Genomic DNA, 20,585 nt, shown 5'->3' with positions numbered 1-20,585 from the left:
CTGGGCAGGCAATGCCTGAATGTTTTAACTGTCTTCTCCCACCAGAGCTGGACAGCGTTGAGGAGCTAGAGAAGAAGCGTATCTGCAGGATCGTCACAAAGGATTTCCCTCAGTACTTCGCAGTGGTTTCGCGAATCAAGCAGGAGAGTAACCAAATCGGCCCGGAGGGCGGGGTGCTGAGCAGCACGACGGTGCCGCGTGTCCAGGCGTCCTTCCCTGAGGGTGCTCTAACCAAAAGAATCCGCGTGGGGCTCCAGGTAAAGGTGCCCTCGTGTTCCTATCCGCAGCGTCCACAAGCGCGTCGTTGGTCTCAATGCATGAGGCTTGCAGCTAAGGAGCCTGCTGCTCCTTAGTAGTGGGTTGCAAGGTGGGTAGTATTCACACCTGGGATCTGAACTGGCACTTGGCTGCCCGGGCACGCTCTCTGCCTCTCAGTGTATCCCTGGTGCAGTCTTCATCCCTGTGGCAAAAGCCCAGCTCCCCTTTTACATTGCCTTGAGTATTGCTTAGCATCTGAAGAATGGAGAGAAAAGCAAAGGCCTGGAGCCACCACAGCCTCAGCGATACTGTCTGCCATCTTCCTGCTGGCCGCGGCTGCCAGCACCTATGAGCTGTGCGGCTGCTGTGCAGTCTCGGTGTCCTGTGGCAAAGCAGCAGCTTGTGATTGGTGTCACTGGGCTGCCCTTTGCCATAGGAATGTGTTTGGTACGGGTTTCATGCAGCTGTTCGCCAGCTGTTACTGGGTCAAAGACCTCTCATATATAGCTGTTGTAGCTTAGGACATTCACCATTGGTGTTTCTAGCAATGGGTGGAATCTGGGAAGAGCAAATAGCTTAAACTCTCCTTAAACAAACTGCACAGAAAGTAGAGAAGTATTCCGTAGGAGGTATCTTTTTCTTTGAGTTCTGTTAATTATCACTTAAAATTACTTAATAACTTGACAAGTCTGATGGGTTCATGAAATAGGGATGCTGGTTTGGATTCCAGTGCTTGGAATTCACACTGGAACATTTCTGTTAATGGTATTTCACATCTAGAGTTGATTAATCTTGAGAAAATGGAAGCTCTGCTATTACAGTTATACAGCTGCCTTTCCAGAGCTCTCTAGTGTGAAGGAAGCACAATGTTTCCATATGCAGTGTTGCGACTGCTGAGATTGCAATGTAACTACATATTCCATGCATATCAATACATTGTGCAGTTTGAATAACGCAGCAAGTCACAGGTCAGCCTGATTGAAACAGATTTGAAAGTTTTAAAAAAAAAAAAAAAAGGCAAACATGCAAAACCCCGTTTCCCTATAAGATGTCTGCCACTTTTGAGTTCAGGTCTTACGTGACAAAAACTACAAAAATTCTATAGCATTTCTTCCCATATTGGCTGTTTTTCCTTTCTTCCCATATAAAGCTAAGAAACCTTTCAAGGCACAAAATGGAGGTAGAAAGTCTGAAATTTGCTTAGAGCTCTTCTATAGCTTAATGCATTCTGTATGAATTTGACCCAAACAAGTATTTTGTTCCTAATAATCAATAGTGGAATAGCATAGGAAGCACTGATTACAGAAGTAAGTCAGAGTACACAGTGTTACTCAGGAGCACGGATTTGTGTTTGGCAGAGATGTGAGAAATGTTTAGTGTCTTCAAGACAGAGTGCCTAGTCATCACTTCCCAAGAGCAAAATACACCTCTTTTTGCATTTTGAAATTGTATTTAATATCACCCATCACTGTAAATTAAAACCAAACCCAAACATGCTCTGAAAAATTCTTAGCAAATACTGCAGGCAACCTTCTGAGATTTATAGTTTTGCTCTACATGTTAGCTATTAGGAAATCTAAGTGGGCTGTTGAGAAAAATACTAAGCATGAATTGTACTAATAATCACCCTCGAGAGCTATAGGAGAAGGCTGCCTGGGGAAAAAAAAGAAATAAAATTCTACAGAAAATAAAAGGAAAATTGAATGATCTTTTGGAAAACAGTTCTGCATGTCTATAACCAATTTGTAGCTCTAGTTCAAATATTTTCCCTGCGTTGACAGGCTCAACCCGTTCCAGAGGAGATTGTCAAAAAAATCCTTGGAAACAAAGCAACTTTCAGTCCCATTGTCACTGTGGAGCCAAGAAGAAGAAAATTTCATAAGCCAATAACCATGACAATTCCTGTGCCGCCTCCATCTGGAGAAGGTGTAACCAACGGGTACAAAGGAGACACGACGCCCAGCCTTCGACTTTTATGTAGCATTACAGGTTAGAGAAAATCATGCTCTTTGCAAAGGTTTCTGCGACCGCGGTGCCTCTGTGCTCACTCTCATAACTGTACAACTCGTGCTTTCCAGTGAGGGAACGTTGGTTTCCTTGTCCAGTAGAGTTCAGATCAGTTCTCCTGAGCAAAGCCAGCTGAGGTCATTTGAAAGGCTCCCACTGATTCCCTGGGCTTTGAATCTGGTCTCATACCATTGTAAAGGAACTCTGCCAACAGACATTAAATGCTATTTTGTATTTAGCCAGTATGAAGAATTTCAGCCTTGGCTATTAAACATGGTTGTCAGTAAAAGTAGTTTGCAGAAATAATTCTGTCCTAGCTGATATCAAAGCGGGGGTTGCTATTGACTTGTAGGTATGTACTTTGCTTATATCAGCATCGTTTTCTGGTGTGTAACATATAACGTAATATATAACACGTAGCTCAGCTGTTGAAGAACATTATTGTCTAGGCTCTCTTTTTATGTGTGAAGCAAATTAACCTAAGATAGAGATATTCTTACATAGTCTGTATATGCTTGGTGTTTGAAAGAAAATCTCTATGGTTTATATTTATGTAGGAGGTACTTCACCTGCGCAGTGGGAGGATATCACAGGCACCACTCCGCTGACGTTTTCAAATGACTGTGTCTCATTCACAACCAATGTTTCAGCCAGGTACAGTAACAGAGCTTGCCAAATGCACCTAGGGAGTAGTTTCCTTTGATTAACAAAGTGCATAGTTGTGGGGTTGTTTTTTGGCTTTCTGTAAGTCTTTTGCAAGACTGGTGAAGCAGTAATGGACCAGATGCTTCTTTGTCACTATGTATCAGCATCCCACATATCCAGGGTTGCACGTGAAGCTTTGTCCTGGCCTTTGCTGCTGCGGTGATGTCTCCTGGCAGTCACACGTGCTGTTTCTCTAAAGGCTGTGGTGCTACACAGGGGTTTGTTTTTCTGCAAACAGCAACAGAAAGGGAAAGTTTAAAATGCTCAGTCACTAAAAAAATTGGGAGGATTCATAAAAACATATTTGTTTAAATAGTTCAAGACATTCAGTTTCTGGCTGTGGGCTTTTTAGTCGAAAATGACATAAAATTACTCTCACAAAAATTTGAAAGAACCAAATAGATCAGGGCTGAAATATTGTGGAACAGACTCATACAAACTGCATATTAAAATATTTATAGCTTGTATCAAAATCATCATCAAACTCTTAATCATAAGGTGAGAAAATCACAGTATAACATCTATCTCTTTGGGAAACTTCACTGTGGACATATTTGGTTTCAACCTATATAGGAGATGTGATTTTGCTGTATGTATGTGTTATAAAGGAGGTTGTTTTAGCAAATCAAATGTACAGTGAAGCATCAGCACATTACAATATATGTGGTGTGTGGTCACAAGAAATACAGTTTCCCCACTTTGGCTTCAAATGAGGCTTAAAATAGACAGTTTTATGAGATACCAGTGTGAGAAGGGTCAAATAAGTACATCAACATTTCATTGCCAGGTATTCCCATTTTTGGATGCTTAAAGCTCCACTGAAAGTAGAAGGAAAATTACAGCTTTGGGAAGTCTGCAAGGACAGTACGCATGCGAAATGGCCAAGGATCACGGGACACAGTTTCTCTTTAAAGGCTTAAGCAATGTTTGAGCATAATGAAAAGTTGATTTAATGGTTTGCTTTTCCCCACTCAGATTTTGGCTCGCAGACTGCCATCAAGTACTAGAGACTGTTGGGCTGGCAACACAGCTTTATAGAGAATTAATATGCGTTCCTTATATGGCAAAGTTCGTGATATTTGCCAAAATGAATGACCCTGTGGAATCCAATTTGCGTTGCTTCTGCATGACTGATGACAAAGTGGACAAAACTTTGGAGCAACAAGAGAACTTTGAAGAAGTTGCAAGAAGCAAAGACATTGAGGTACAGTTCTTACTTACAGTGAGCTTCCTCCTTGTGAATGGACAATGTGTTTTCCAAGTGGCAACAGGTCCTGCAAAAGCTACTGTAAGCCCAGTTAAATACAGGTTCACAGCAAGGCTCTGTCAAAAAATTTCTTGAAAGGAGGCCAGAAAAGGACAGGGTGGGGTGAGCATGAGGACCTGTCTCCAAATGGATGCCCCAGGCCAGTCTGCAGTGAGTTTTGCACACACTGCTGTCGAGTAGCCCTGGCTGGGCTTTGCAGACGGCTGACCTGGAATTCCTTCTCACTGGCCCTGCAGACGCAGTCAGGAGTAGGTCTGGTTTGTGGTGAATACGTAGTCACCAACACACTTGTTTCTTAAAGGAAACGTAGGCATCCTTACTCCAGAAAAGCCACTCGGGTAGCTCACGGTTTCCCAGACTGCCTGCTCTCATAATACCTTGCTATAATGCACAGTGATTTTCTAATTTGCTGTTGAATTTAATCTGAGTGGGGACTTGTGCTAAACTCGGGAACTACGATGGGGGAAATCGTGATATACTTATATGCATGGATCTACTATGAAAAGAGGTTTTACTGACTTTTATTTATTGCTTTGATAGGTTCTGGAGGGAAAACCTATTTATGTTGATTGCTATGGAAATCTGGCCCCTTTGACTAAAGGAGGACAGCAGCTTGTTTTTAATTTTTATGCTTTCAAAGAAAATAGACTGCCATTCTCCATCAAGGTAAAAGCAAAACAAACCAAATAATTCTGCCGATATTCCCACCCCCACCCCCTCAGTGATAACACTTTTTCAGCCCGATAGGACTAACTTGCCCCAAGGATGTAAGTGTCGTTTAATATGTGAATAACATGGAGAAGGTGCTTTGCCTGAAGCCACAAAAGAGTTGCTGGCAGAGCTGGGACCAAAATACCCATGATATGGATTCACAGCCTTTTATTAAAACCATATCTCAAGTTGGACCTCCAGAATATTACCAGTAGATTACTGTTTCCCAGAAACTAAGCAAAGGAGATGCATTCAATAGCGTACTGTACAGCAGAACAGCCTCCAAAAAGTGTGTGCAGACTGTTCATCTCTAAATTACCATGAACAGACGCTCACTTTCTTTAGCTTTATCATAGCTGCCATGCGAAAGAAGTTTTTAAGCATTTTGGTGAGTACAAGTGCAAAACATGGCAGAAAAAAAATGAAGGTGAGCAGAAAATGTCTCTCAGTAATCTCCCAATATGAATATCCCAGTATGTCTGGTTGGACTCACTCAGCATCTTGTCTTGCATGGATTTACCGTCAGAGAGCTTCAGGCTGATCTAACGCCTTTTCTCCTTCAGCACCTCAGGCTGAGCTCCAGCTCAGTAACATTGGTATTTACCCATTAGATAGCTTCTTGTGGAAAGAAACTCTGAGAAACTCTCCACAAACCTCCTCTAGGTATCAGAATTACTACATATTACTACACTGTACCAAAATTCCTTTTCTAGGTAAGAGACACCAGCCAGGAACCTTGTGGTCGATTATCGTTTTTGAAAGAACCAAAGACTACAAAAGGACTGCCACAAACAGCTGTTTGCAACTTGAATATCACTCTGCCAGCACACAAAAAGGTATTTGTTAGGAAAAGTAAACATTTTCCTTAGGGTTGGTTTGGTTTTATTTTTGCTCCTTTAGTTTTTGTCCTTTTTGTTTTTTTTCCTGCTAGTGATAAAGAAACCCTGTGAAATGCCAGTAATGAGAATGCTTTGGAATATGATAAAGGCTTTTTAAATTTATGTTTTATTGGTTTCCTGTATGTAGAACGCTTTTAAAGTCTCTTGTTACTGTGGTGTCAAGTTCCTATAATTTTTATGATTCTGTTTACAGCTCATGCTTCAGCCTGCAAGTCATAGGTTTATGCTTTCAGTAATGTCACGTGTTGATTTGCATTGGGTTGTAAGATTTTTTTTTTTTCCTTTTATGTTGACATTTTGGATTTGCTTTGCCTTATAAATCAGCTTGCATTTTGTGCTCCCAGTTTGGTCCTTTTCATATCCTGATATTCTTTTCCCTGCTGTCCATTATAATACTCCTTGTCTCTGCAATGCATCTTGGGACCAAAAGGAAACAGAGTCAGATCAAGATGATGAGGTAATATAAACACTGTCTTCTGTTTTTATTTCCTTCAGATTTAGTGAAGAAAAGTACTATGTTATAGAAAAAACAAACAGCTATTTTTAACTGTGGCATTGAAATGATACCTACAGAATAACCATAGCCTCGACATCTGATAGTCTGTTGCAAAACAGTAGAAGTGCACAAATGTGGAAAAAACATGATTGTATATTATGACATTAAACCAAGCATTGAATAATAGCAGTCTAAAATTTAACTTGTTTTCTTCTGAAAAAGGATATAATTATAAAATTCAGACCAATTTTTGGCAAAATCAATAATAGTTTAGTGGATATGATTTTACCTTTTGGGATAATACTGCCAATGCTTTGGTAACCTGTATTTGTGAGAAGGAAAGAAGTATTGTTGAGGCCACAGTAGTGGCCTATAATATTTTACTCCTGAAAATAAACTGGATTCTTCTGAAAAAGCAAAACAGCCAAGAGCAATTTCTAAATATTGTGTACAAATCTATTTTCAAATAAACCTCAGATATTTGCAGCTTAAAAATCCACTGTTTGCTGGAAACTGCATTATTAGATTGTCAGGAAATTAAGTGGGTTTTACTCATCAGAGGTAGTAATAAATGAGATCACCTTATAAAAGAAACTACGTAGATGTATTCCATTTACCTAGCAGGAAAGTTTTCTTCTCTTCCTGGTGGCAAATAAATAGCAGTAGCCACCTGCTGGCTAAAATAATAAAAGAAAAGCCCAAACCAAAACACTCCTTCCATGTTAAAAAATAATAATAGCAACCACATCACTTTGTTTCCACAGGATTTGTTTCCAGTGAGCTATTATATAGCTATAACAATAGTTTTCTTTCTAAATAAACCATCTTTTTAGCCACATAATCAAGTAAGCTGATCTCTGAAAGACTTTTAATATTTAAGGCATCACACTAGCAGCTATGCCACTGAACGCAGCAACTTATGATGCAATTTATTAGTTAACAATAGTAGTCTGCTTTCTAATCTGCATCTTTGCATCTTGTGCCTATTAAAAAAAATCCCCTCCCATGCCTTTTTTTGTCCTTAATGTATTCACTTTAAAGCCAGTGTACATTGTGGTGTATGTGCTTTCAGGACAAATTAATTTGGGGAGACATATTTGATTGGTCTAAGTTGTACTCTTATGAATGTTTTATGTCTGTATCTGTGGTCTTTTGTGTTGATCTCCTGTTTCTAGCCAAAGGCAGTTTATTTTACAGAGAATGAATAATATCATACCGTTTCTAGCAGTGTGAAGCAGTTTCTTAAGTGATAATGGGATAATATAGTATTGAGGCAGGATCATGAGCTACATCTGCTATCTAAGCTCTGCTACCTCATAAGCAGAGACATTGTGAGCAGGAATGAACCCATGGGGTTCTCTCTTAGGGTTGCAGTCCCTCCCCTGCTTGCTCCGGAAGGGTAGTCATTCACAGCAGGTTTCCACCACCTCCAGTAGCCACGCTCCCTGCTCCACAGTGCCTGACACTCATTACACGGCAGACAGGAATGGAGACTGGCTCTGTCCATTCCCTGCCTGCTTGCCCAAATTTGGTTTCAGCATGCCTTCCTGAAGCTGAACGGAACCATCCATTCTCCCTTGTGGTGATGTGTACCGCCAAATGTGGCCCTTCGTGCTGAGGCTTGATGATTGTTCTGCTCAAATGGGGGATAGCGATACTAAAGGCACTGAACAGTACTATGTTTTGTTGCAGACGGAGAAAGCTGACCGGCGCCAGAACTTTGTCTCCCTTGCTTTACGTAAGCGCTACAGCTATCTGACTGAGCCTGGAATGAGTGAGTTGCTCTTACCAAAGTACTAAACCATATATACATGATTTTTCATAAGAAGAGACATTTTTTCTATAAACGTTGTATTTGGTGTCACTCTGGAAAAAAAGAAAAAAGAAAAAAACCCACCTATCTAAAACAAAACTCTTGGATGGTCTGTGAACTCTTGTGTTGTGAGAGCTTGAAGAATCCTGACTGGCAAATGACTTGTGTTAGTTAAGTAAAAATATAATAATTTTTAAAAATGCCATGTAGCTCCAGAGTAGGAGGATTGCAAATTGCTTTCAAAAAGAGTCTGTTCCTCTTCCCTTGGAAAGATCAGAGCGCGCTGCTGTAGAAGGGGATGTTATGTAAAAGTTCAGCAAGGCTGGAGAATGCCTTTCAGATAAGCGCTTAAATGTTTAGATGCTTAGCCAAAATGGAGACTCTCATATTTTATATTTTCCCTCTTCTTTCTCCTCCCCTTCCCTTTTTTCTCCGTTCCATGCAGATGCTTTTTTTTCCCTGGCACCACACATTGCTTCCTCTTAAAGTTATGTTCCCCTTGACCAGACCTGTGGCATTCCTTTCCTTCCCTGTTAAATACAATAAAGTGTTTGGCTTAGCTTTTCTTCCCTCACCTCTCCTGTCTGAGGTTGACTGCTATTGTTCCCCATTCCCAGGCTTTTTCTTGCCTTTTTTTTCCTCTCATGACTTCTCAGTTGCTACCCTGCAACAGACCCTTTGATATAATTCCATAAAATCCATAGACAAACTTCATCGGGTCTTGGGAGTTCCCACTGGATGGCTGCTGTTTAATTATCCTATAAGATCTGTGGCTTCTTTGGATCAGATGTGCTCCAGCATATATTACGCTTCTCAGGCCGGGAAGAAGACTTCAAGCATATAACATCTGAAGAAGCTCTCAGATCTGCTGAGACAACTTGATGGACTGTTAAGGTATCGTCAAAGGCTTGACGGGAACTGAAAGAGAGGGAAAAGAAAGTTGCTTGAAAGGAGTTTGATGACTATGTTGCTTACAATTATTTTTCAGGCCTCATTGGGAAAAAAAAGAAAAAAAAAAAAAGGAATCTTATTTATTCACCAAAGGTCCATTAAGTCTCATTTGCAAAAAGTTGGGGGGGGGGGGGTGGAACCTAAACCCACTTGAGCTGTACTAAAAAAAAAGATGGGTTAAAACAGTAGAAGTTCCTGACCATTCTTTAACTATTCTCTCCCTTTTGGCAATGGTTACTACTTAAGGCTGTGAGCTACCCAAAAAGGGTATGCAAAAATGATTGTGTTTGCCAGGAAAGATTGTAGATAGTGGTTTGGCCATCAGCCTGAGCACCACCTCCTGTGCACGCGTAGCATGTAGTCAGCAACTGCCACTACCACCTGCACCACGCTGCTGTGAGGGGAGGATGTGAGCTTGGAGGTGCAGCTCTTCCAGAGAGCACGCGCTACCCAACGCAGAGCCAGGACTGCTGCTGTGGCTGCTTTACACCGCAGGGGGTTTACTCCAGCGATTGGATATGAGTGATGTACCTCTACCTATTTCCAGTGAATTTGATGGTACAGCTCTTGCAGTTTTGGTAACAGCAGGGGTTGTTCTTTTCACTCACACAAGCTCCTGTGTGCACATGGACACATGCACATTTTTTTTCTTCTGCACCCCTGCTAGTGCCGGTGCAGAAGAGAGCGAGGCAGATGGGATATTCCCCTGCCTCCCTGTCTACCCCTGCTCAGGGAAAGGGATCAAAGGGCCCCTTGGCTCTTCCCAGCAGTGAGGTCCCCACAGAAGAGGCGTGCTGCAGTGGGTTAAACCTGCTCGGTCCTGGCTCTTTGCTTGCAGCTGAAGAGGAGCAAGGCTGAGCGGGAGCCATTTGTATGGGTTTACTCAGCGCTTTCAATTACCAGCTGCAAGCAAGGAAGTGTAGTTTGGTGCACAGAAGGTAGTAACTGACATCTGTTTTCTGATAAAATCTTGGATGCAGAGTGATGGAAACTGCTAAGGCCAAGAGTGTCGAGTAGCCAAAAAGGGCTGTTATATAAAACCACTCTTTAGAATATCATCCCACTCTAAAGTCTTGCATGGTTGTAGGGATTTCTTTGCTATTTCAAAATAGTAAAATTGCCCAGTTCCCTGCTGTTTGAGTTATGTCATAGCTGCACACACTGGTAAATTACTCAATTTTCTTTGTACCGGTTCTTCTTCTCAACTGCAATAAAGAGCACAGAAAAAGCGTCTTAACCATGGCTGATTCCGTGATTTAACAGGAGAAGGAGCACTTAAGAGGGGAGCCTGTTGGTTCGATTGCCTCACTAGCCAGTTGTGATAGACTGGCTCATCACAGCGCAGTGGGGTCCCTGTAAAGACATTTCTAAACATGAACTGCTGAACAAGTTGTTTTGTTGTTAGTTCTTTTCAGAATGATTTTGGGGTTTGTTTCTTGGACTTGGGACCGTATGAACTTTTGGTGAATGTTAGCAGCTGCTGCTAATTCATCTTCATAATGAAGTCTAGCTCATTTAATGAAGTACACTATGTTTTCTTCCTTGGGGGGAAAAAAGAAGTATGTTTGCGCTTAAAAATAAAATTGCAAGGAAAAATGGATGTTTCTTGACATAGGCTGTGCCAGTCAGGCCTAGTATTCAAGCTCTCTTCAACCTAAATGTTCTCATACTGCAATATCACTAGCCATCCACATTGCCTTCTGGGCTTCGATTGGCTTCTATAGGACCAGCACATTTCTCCTTGCAGGATATGGACCTGTGGTATACTGAATATGCACTGTTCTGTACAAGTGTGTGTGCTTTAAGTTTAACAGTTTAGTATTAGCCTTGTTGAGCTTCTTTCACTGTAAGTTACTGTCTGTCTAGAAGACAGATCAAGCAGGTTTGACAAATTATTAGTGTAACTTCAGAGAAAGGTATGTTGAATAAGTTGTTTGGATATTTTAGCTCCATTTCTATCTCCAACTTTAAAGAAAAGAAAAAAAAAAAGCCCTCTAAGTTACTTTTAATGTCAACTCTCTGAATGTTATTGCTGTATCAGAGAATATGTACGCTGTAATGGGATTCCCAGAAATACTGTCTTCTGGCACGAGTACCTCCTGTGATGCAAAATGTGGTTGATGGTGATTTTGTTTGAAATGCTTATGAATAAGCTGAGTGTTCTGGGGGATGATAACAGTTAACAGGCTTGTCCTTGCCAGGAAGTTTTTGCGTAATACATTGTTCTTTGACTGCTTTTCTAATGTTACCTTTTGAGAAATGTAAAGTTGAACAGGTCTGTCTTTGAGCTGGTACAAGAAATCTCCTCAAAAGGTATCAAGACACTACATCTTGTAGAAAAAGTGTACTCTTCTTTTAATGGCCTCTTGTGAAATGATTTTGTAAGGTTTACATATTTGTGCTTAATACAGCATACAAAATGTATTAATCTCTGTGCTTGTTTTGACATGATATATTGTGCATGAACAAAAACTGATTCAGTTGCTTTGCTTGCTCACGTTTATCATATACCATACTTTCCATATTTCATGTATGACATATGCTTCTTAAAATCATTTCATGTAAAGTTTTACTTTCATTTTTACCAAACAAAAGGAATATCGCATGAGAAACAAATGCAAAAGTTCCTTTTCTTTATTTATTTTTATTATTTTTTTAAAATACTGACTCAGAAAAGCTCTTGCTCTTATTGGCTTTGTGAGTGTGAAGCATATCCGAATTGTGCATGGGAGATATAGATTTGAATTTATTCCAGTTGCTTCACAGTTTGCACATCAATTGCCTGTCACTTAAAGGAATTTTGGGTTCTGCATGAAATAGTTCTGAGTGGTTTAAAAAAAGATTTTAGCATATAATGTCATTTTACGCAAGTTTATATTTTGTATAGGTTCAATATCTGACTAGAACAACACCAACAGAGATTATTAAAAGGATAATTCTAATAGTTACGCAAAGCAGAGACATACCTAAACAGGCAAAATAGAACTGATACGAGTATTTCAGAAGTAGCACATCAGAAAGTCAATAGGAAGTAAGAGAAGAAATTTTGATGTGGCTTTATTTTTACCTTATGGGTTCCTTCTTTGTGTTTTCTGTTCTTCATTGTTTGCAGATTTGGTTGCTATGTGCTTTCTGTCTTTCACTTCATGTTGCTTTTTGGTTTGGACCAGTCATCAGTATATGGCTCATTCCTATTTTTTTCTTTCCTTTTTTAAATCTTCTTTTGCCTCCTTCATCCTAAATCACGCAAACAATTGTACTTGCTTTTTGTAATATTACAACGTTTACTGACCAATTTTCTTCTCTGGTCTCTCTGTTTTTCAATCATTTTTGTTGATTTTTATGTTTGATTTTAATTTAACAATTTAAGAAACAGTTGAACGGAGTGCAGGAGCAACAAGATCCCTACCTGCTACTTACTCATACAAGCCATTCTTTTCAACACGGCCATATCAGTCATGGACAACAGCTCCAATTACAGTGCCTGGGCAAACCAAATCAGGCTTCACTTCCTTATCAAGCTCTTCCTCTAACACTCCTACAGCTTCCCCATTAAAATCAATATGGTCTGTTTCTTCTGCTTCTCCAATCAAATCCACATTAGGAGCTTCTACCACATCTTCAGTTAAATCTGTTAGTGATGTAGCATCTCCGATTAGATCATTTCGGACAATCTCCTCACCAATAAAAACTGTGGTATCGCAGCCTCCATACAATATACAGGTTACTTCAGGCTCTTTCGTCAGAGCTCCCGCAGTCACAGAAGCTGCTAGTCTAAAAGGGCTAGCATCCACAACCACATTCCCCTCTCGGACATCTCCAGTGACTACAGCAGGATCTCTCTTGGAGAGATCATCCATAACCATGACGCCTCCAGCATCCCCCAAATCCAACATTAACATGTACTCTTCAAGTTTGCCACTTAAATCAGTCATCACATCAGCATCTTCACTTTTATCGTCCCCTCTAAAGTCAGTGGTGTCACCTGCTAAGTCAGCAGTTGATGCCGTTTCATCCTCTAAAGTCATGATGGCCTCGTCTCTCTCGTCGCCAGCAAAACATGTAGCTGGGCACACAGATGTACCATTGCTTAATGGATCTGTGTCACCTCTGAAATACCCATCTTCTGCCAACTTAATAAATGGATCCAAAGCTGCAGCTGTTTTTCAAGACAAGATTGCTGCAGCTGCACATACTGCAAGTTGCGCTGCTAACGCAGTCGCTGACACAGCTGAGAGAGTGTTTTCAACAGCTACAACAATGTCATTTTCTCCACTCAGGTCATTTGTGTCTTCAGCACCATCAGCTTTCCAGTCAATGAGAACTCCTCCTGCCGGTGCTTTGTACACAGCCCTTGGGTCAATATCTGCAACTACCTCATCAGTAACTTCATCAACAATAACAGTGCCAGTATATTCTGTAGTCAATGTTTTGTCCGAACCAGCGTTAAAGAAGCTCCCAGAGTCATCTGCACTTACAAAATCAGCTGCTGCGTTACTGTCACCTATTAAAACATTGACTACAGAGGCACGCACACAGCCTCCCTTTAATCGAACTTCATCTCCAATAAAATCATCCTTGTTTTTAGCACCCTCTGCTCTCAAATTGTCCACACCATCTTCTTTATCCTCCAGTCAGGAGATACTGAAAGATGTTGCTGAAATGAAAGAGGATCTAATAAGAATGACTGCAATATTGCAGACAGATGTCGCAGAGGACAAACCGTTCCAACCTGAGATACCAAAAGAGGGTAGAATTGATGATGAAGAGCCCTTTAAAATTGTTGAGAAAGTAAAAGAGGACTTAGTAAAAGTTAGTGAGATTCTGAAAAAAGATGTGTGTTTAGAAAGTAAAGGGTCGGCTAAAGTATCCAAAAGTGATCAAGGACACCTGTCCGAGGATGACTGGGTAGAGTTCAGTACAGAGGAGATTGATGAAGCGAGACAGCAAGCTTTGACAAGCCCTCCTATATCTGTACCAGAGAAGGTCCAAATTAAAACTAAACCCATGTCGGAAAAGGATTATAGCTTGTCAAAAGTTATTGATTACTTAGCAAATGATATCGGTAGCAGTTCATTAACAAACATAAAGTACAAGTTTGAAGAGGGGAAAAAAGAAGGTGAAGAGAGACAAAAACGCATTTTAAAACCAGCTATTGCTTTGCAGGAACATAAACTTAAAATGCCTCCAGCCTCCATGAGGCCTTCAACATCAGAAAAGGAGTTATGTAAAATTGCAGATTCCTTTTTTGGAACAGATACTATTTTAGAGTCTCCAGATGACTTTTCTCAACATGATCAAGATAAAAGTCCCTTATCTGACAGCGGCTTTGAAACAAGGAGTGAAAAGACACCTTCTGCCCCACAAAGTGCTGAAAGCACAGGGCCAAAACCACTGTTCCATGATGTACCCATCCCTCCCGTCATTACAGAAACAAGAACTGAAGTAGTTCATGTTATCCGCAGCTATGAACCATCGTCCGAAGAAATTCCAGAGCAGAAAGCAGAGGAGCTACCAGCCTCAAAACCTACCCCTACATTTATGGAGCTGGAGCAAAAACCTGCTGGATCTATCAAAGAGAAGGTTAAAGCTTTTCAAATGAAAGCCAGCAGCAGCGAAGAAGATGACCATAAGTGTGTCCTTAGTAAAGGTGTCCGAGTAAAAGAAGAAACTCATATCACTACAACAACTAGGATGGTTTATCATAAACCTCCATGCACTGAAAGCACATCTGAAAGAATTGAGGAAACGATGTCCGTTCATGACATAATGAAAGCCTTTCAGTCTGGACGTGACCCTTCCAAAGAACTGGCAGGTCTGTTTGAACATAAATCATCAGTAACATCCGATGTTAGCAAGTGTGCTGAAACTTCACCACAACATGCAGAGAAGGACAGCAAAATGAAACCCAAACTGGAGCGAATAATAGAGGTCCATATTGAAAAAGGTAATCAGGCTGAACCTACTGAAGTCATTATTAGAGAAACAAAAAAGCATCCAGAAAAAGAAATGTATGTATATCAGAAAGACTTACCTCGGGGAGATATTAACTTAAAAGAGTTGGAAAAACATGATGCTTTTCCTTGTTCAGACGAACAAGGTCAGCAAGAAGAAGAGGAGCTCACGGCCGAAGAGTCACTTCCTTCTTATCTGGAATCCTCTAGAGTTAACACTCCTGTGTCCCAGGAAGAAGACAGTCGCCCTAGTTCTGCTCAACTCATGTCTGATGACTCTTACAAAACACTGAAGCTTTTGAGTCAGCACTCAATAGAATACCATGATGATGAGTTGTCAGAACTAAGAGGGGAGTCTTACAGGTTTGCTGAGAAAATGCTTCTTTCAGAAAAGCTAGATGTGTCTCATTCTGATACTGAGGAGTCAGTTACTGACCATGCTCTACCCCTTAGTGCAGAGTTACAGGGGTCTGATAAACGATGCAGAGAAAAAGTAGCTACTGCCCCCAAAAAAGAGATTCTCTCCAAAATCTATAAAGATGTATCTGAAAATGGTGTAGGTAAAATGTCTAAAGATGATCATTATGATAAAGTGACAGTGTTACACTACACTGGAGATGTTAGTAGTCCAAAACATGCGATGTGGATGCGCTTTACTGAGGACAGATTAGAGAGAGGTAGAGAAAAGTTGATATACGAAGACAGGGTGGACAGGACTGTTAAAGAGGCAGAAGAAAAACTGACTGAAGTATCACAGTTTTTTCGGGATAAAACAGAGAAGTTGAATGATGAACTACAGTCTCCAGAGAAAAAGCAGCATAAAAAAAATGGCAAAGAAATACATTCTAGCCAGAGCTCTGCCAGCAGCAGCCCTGAGAAAGTTCTGCTCTCTGAAATGCCGTCATCCGGTGACGAATGGAGTAAGGTGAAGCAGTACGCACATGATGGGAAGTGCTTTCCCAAGGTGGATGAAAGAAAAGCGTCCAGTTTGCCCAGCAGTCCTGAAAAAAGGATATTTGTGCAACCTGCAGAGGACTCTAAACAAACTATGGAACACAAAGGAAGTGCTCAGCAGACTGGAGTACCTGAGGTTTCACAGACTGGATTTCAGCTGAAGCAATCAAAGCTCAGTTCCATTAGGCTTAAATTTGAACAAAGTATAAGTCCAAGGAGTAAGGACGTAACTCAAGAAGAAAAAAAGCTGGATGGTCAGTCCAAAATTCCAGTAAAGAAATTGCAAGAAAGTAAGTTACCAGTGTATCAGTTTTATTCCAGAGAGAAACACGCAAAGCAAGTAGAGGTCATTGATGGGAGCACAGCTTTACAGAAAGAGGTGAAAATACAGGAAGATTTTGTTCCAGGTAAAGGGAAAGCTATCGAAGACTTCCGTGCTTCAGACACACAAAAACAAAGAACTGAGATGAGTAAAGGCGTGCCAGAATACTTTTCAGAACCGCAGGCAAAAGACCTGGCATATGGCTCAGACTCAACAACGAAGGGACACTGGGACAAAAAAATCTATAGGACGTGGGAATGTCCTGGAACGTCTAATCATAAAACACAAAAAGAAAAACTTTCACATGTGCTGGTTCCAGATACGGTAAAAGAAAACCATGTTGATCATGCTGAAGCTAAAACTGACAAAAAAAGTGAATTTATCACTGTGACAGAGCACAAACTGGCAGCAAATGGAATTCATTCGGAAGAAGTGAAGGAACTGACTGTAAAATCTCCCTCAAAAAGGGTTTTATACAGAGAATTTGTTGTCAGGGAGGGGGAACGTAATGGTGAAGTGGCTGATAAAATATCCAGAAGGAAAGAAGAAATTGCTGTGTCCCATATTCCAGTCAGAATTGTTGAGGAGAAGAGAACCACGCTTGATGGTGTCTATGAACTTTCAGCTAAAGTATCCCAATCAGCTGTGATTAAGGAGAAAGTTGAGAGGCAGATTGATTATGTGGAAGACGAAAAAATAAAGCATTCAGAAATCAGAAAAGTTACTAAGCAGCAGAGCTCAATAGGTCTAAGTCCTCCTGTTGAGGAAATGGAGATATCCCCTAGCAAATCACCAGATTCTTTAGAATGTAGTCCAGGAAAGGAATTTCCCTCGAGTGAGCTAGTTGACCCTGGTGCCAGTGATTACCTGGATAAAGTTGCACCGCTAGTAAGCACTGAGGGAGTAAAAGAAATTAAGACCTTACCTGTTTATGTCAGTTTTGTTCAAGTAGGAAAGCAATATGAGAAAGAGGTGCAACAAGGAAATATTAAAAAAATTGTCAGTCAGGAGAGTAAGACAGTACAAGAGACAAGGGGGACGTTTTACACAGCTAGACAGCAAAAACAACCTCCTTCTCCGCAAGGTAGTCCAGAAGATGACACACTAGAACAAGTGTCCTTTATAGATAGCTCTGGTAAAAGCCCTTTAACACCAGAAACACCGAGTTCAGAGGAAGTGAGTTACGAGTTTACGTCTAAAACACCCGACTCACTAATAGCTTATATCCCAGGCAAGCCCAGTCCTATACCTGAGGTATCTGAGGAATCAGAGGAGGAAGCAGAGGCTAAGTCAACATCTGTAAAACAGGCAGAGGTTGAGGAACCACAGATTGACAAAGTATTACCTAATCATATAAATAAGGACTCTAACAAAAGACCTAAAGGTAACAGAGTTGCCTACATTGAATTCCCTCCTCCTCCGCCACTGGATGCAGACCAAGGCGAGTCAGAAAAGAAGCCTCATTATTCCACTGAGAGTGAAATGGAGATGACAGAAGTGAACTTGCAAGATGAACATGACAAATGCCAACTGGCTGAACCTGTCATAAGAGTACAGCCACCGTCTCCTGTGCCACCGGGAGCAGATGTCAGTGACTCCAGTGATGATGAATCTCTCTATCAACCTGTTCCACTTAAGAAGTATACATTCAAACTGAAAGAACTGGAAGATGACCAGAAAGAAACCTCAAAACCCAGAGCCACTGAAAAGATTGAGAAACAGAAAGAGTTAGGACATCCCACTTCCGGGAAACCTAATGAGTTTGACATTGGGCTTGATTCACCCCAGAATGATGTAGTGCAAAATGGGAATAACAATGACCAGTCTGTCACAGAGTGTTCCATAGCAACTACTGCAGAATTCTCCCATGATACCGATGCGACAGAGATTGACTCTCTTGACGGTTATGATTTGCAGGATGAAGATGATGGTTTAACTGAGAGTGATTCTAAACTTGCAGGTCCGGCAGTTGAAACCAAAAAGGACGTATGGACTACAGAAGGCATTCTAAAGCAGACTGATCGCTGCTTTAGCCAGAGTAAGCTTGAAGTCATTGAGGAGGAAGGCAAGGTAGGCCCTGAAGAAGACAAGGTACCTTCGAAGGGTCCAGCTTCTGAAAAAGCCGGAGATAAGAGCGAACAGAAGTCAGGGGCACAGTTTTTCACTTTGGAAGGCAGACACCCTGACAGGACTGTATTTCCTGATACATATTTCAGTTACAAAGTAGACGAAGAATTTGCAACACCTTTCAAAACGGTGGCCACCAAGAGTCTAGATTTTGATCCGTGGTCCAATAACCGAGGTGACGATGACGTGTTTGAGACTAAATCAAGGGATGATGAGGCTAAGCCATTTGGTCTGGCAGTGGAAGACAGATCTCAAGCAACAACACCTGATACAACTCCAGCCAGAACTCCAACAGATGAAAGTACGCCAACTAGCGAGCCCAACCCCTTCCCATTTCATGAAGGGAAGATGTTTGAGATGACTCGCAGTGGTGCAATTGACATGAGCAAGAGGGATTTTGTTGAAGAAAGACTCCAATTTTTTCAGATTGGTGAGCATACTTCTGAAGGGAAGTCAGGGGACAAGGGGGAAGGGGATAAAAGTACAGTCACTGCCATCACACAGCCACAGGCAGGGGACAGCACTGTAGAAACAAACCTAGAGAGACCAGTAGAAACAACAGCAGTTGAACATAAGCCCATCGTCCAGGCCAGTGGAGATTGCATGGAACAAACACTTGGTAGTAACTCACTGGAAAAGTCATCGGCAGCGGTAAATGCTTCTAAAGTTGATCCCAAATTGCGCACACCAATTAAAATGGGAATTTCTGCTTCCACCATGACTCTGAAGAAAGATGGCCCTGGCGAAGTGACAGATAAGATAGAAGCTGTGATGCCAAGTGGTCAGGGATTAGAAAATGAAACTGTAGCAGTGATTGCAAGTTCAGCTTCTAGCCAGACAAGCTGTAGGCAAACAGAAACCACTGATTTTCCAAAAGATAATTTTAATAACAACAACAATTTGGATTCATCTGCTGTCCCTACAGATGATATTACCTGTAATGTAGTGCTAAAAGAACATTTGGAACCGAAATGTTCCCTCCAGAAAGCTAATCAAGCAAAAAGCACTTCAGGAAAAGGTACAGGGACAACACAAGGACACAGAGTAAGAGATAAGCAAAAACCACATGGAGAGCAGCAAAAGTCAACAGAATTGGTAGGGGCTAGAGGAAAATCAAAGCTTCCTGTAAAGGCCAGCTCAGTAAAAGAAGTCTTTTCACAAAATAATCTCCAAAGCAATACAGGGAGTAAAATGAGAGGGGCTAGTAAGCCTGACAAAGCAAAACAAAATAATTCTTCTCCCTGTCTAGAAGCAAGGTCTAGGATTCCTGTAAAAAATACACATAGGAGTAATCTAGCTAGAAGAACTCCAGCCCCAGCAAAACAAGAGCAGGTAGAGAAAGAAAAACCAAAACAGCTTCCTTCTAAATTACCAGTAAAGGTAAGATCTACCTCCGTGACCATGACAACAGTTAAAGTAAGGAAAAATCAGCTTAGGGAGGTATGTAAACATTCTATTGAATATTTTAAGGGAATTAGTGGTGAGACATTAAAGCTTGTGGATCGTCTATCTGATGAAGAGAAAAAGATGCAGTCAGAGGTCTCTGATGATGAAGAAGACAGTACATCAAGGAACACATCCTTATCAGAAGCTACTCAAGTTTACCAGCCTTCCATTACATCGAAGTCTGCTAGAGACATGAGAACAGAGGCAGCATCTATAAAATCAAAGATTGAAAAGGCCGACAGTGAGAGGAGGAGGAGTAAGAGGACTGGTGAGAATGAAGGCAGTCAGGTTTCTGGAGCTCTCATGGCTCACCTCGTGGAGATCAAGCCTAGTTTGTAAAACTTTCAACTTGTTGATCCTAGTGCATGAACTGTTGTGATTGCCTGTGGAGTGACTTAACTGTAGTTTTCATTCTGTCATTGTCATCTGTATGTGCTGTCTTATACTCTTCTTTCTTCCTTTAAACAAATCCTGTACTGTAGAAAGCTAGTGAAGCATGCCGACAACATTCATGTAACTCAAAAATTGATGTAACTCAGCAATTGAAAGATTTCTTTTGTGACAGCAAATTTATTCTGTCAAAGTAGAGAAAATAGATGATAATCTCATCTTGGTGGTTTCCACCAGTAATTGAACAACTTGTGTAGAGTCTAACAGCTAGATTGTCAGCATGTT

General features: G+C 41.0%; 1 protein-coding gene across 2 annotated transcripts in view; it reads left to right on the top strand.

Annotated features, from left to right (window-relative positions):
- The window catches only part of ANK3 (ankyrin 3), a 204,911-nt gene that overhangs the window by 161,880 nt on the left and 22,446 nt on the right, over window positions 1–20,585 (top strand). For both annotated transcript variants that reach the window (XM_075717238.1, XM_075717237.1), the window contains exons 30-38: window positions 46–257; window positions 2,040–2,247; window positions 2,823–2,919; window positions 3,946–4,174; window positions 4,778–4,903; window positions 5,662–5,784; window positions 6,278–6,304; window positions 8,036–8,117; window positions 12,484–20,178. In XM_075717238.1, the coding sequence (XP_075573353.1) occupies window positions 46–257; window positions 2,040–2,247; window positions 2,823–2,919; window positions 3,946–4,174; window positions 4,778–4,903; window positions 5,662–5,784; window positions 6,278–6,304; window positions 8,036–8,117; window positions 12,484–20,178 (8,799 nt within the window). The remainder of the gene's footprint in view (window positions 1–45; window positions 258–2,039; window positions 2,248–2,822; window positions 2,920–3,945; window positions 4,175–4,777; window positions 4,904–5,661; window positions 5,785–6,277; window positions 6,305–8,035; window positions 8,118–12,483; window positions 20,179–20,585) is intronic.

This window comes from Pelecanus crispus, chromosome 10 (assembly GCF_030463565.1).
Source record: "Pelecanus crispus isolate bPelCri1 chromosome 10, bPelCri1.pri, whole genome shotgun sequence".
In the NCBI taxonomy this organism is placed as follows: Eukaryota; Metazoa; Chordata; class Aves; order Pelecaniformes; family Pelecanidae; genus Pelecanus; species Pelecanus crispus.
The sequence above is the reverse complement of the archived record's forward strand: the minus strand, read 5'-3'. Positions and strand labels throughout refer to the sequence as shown.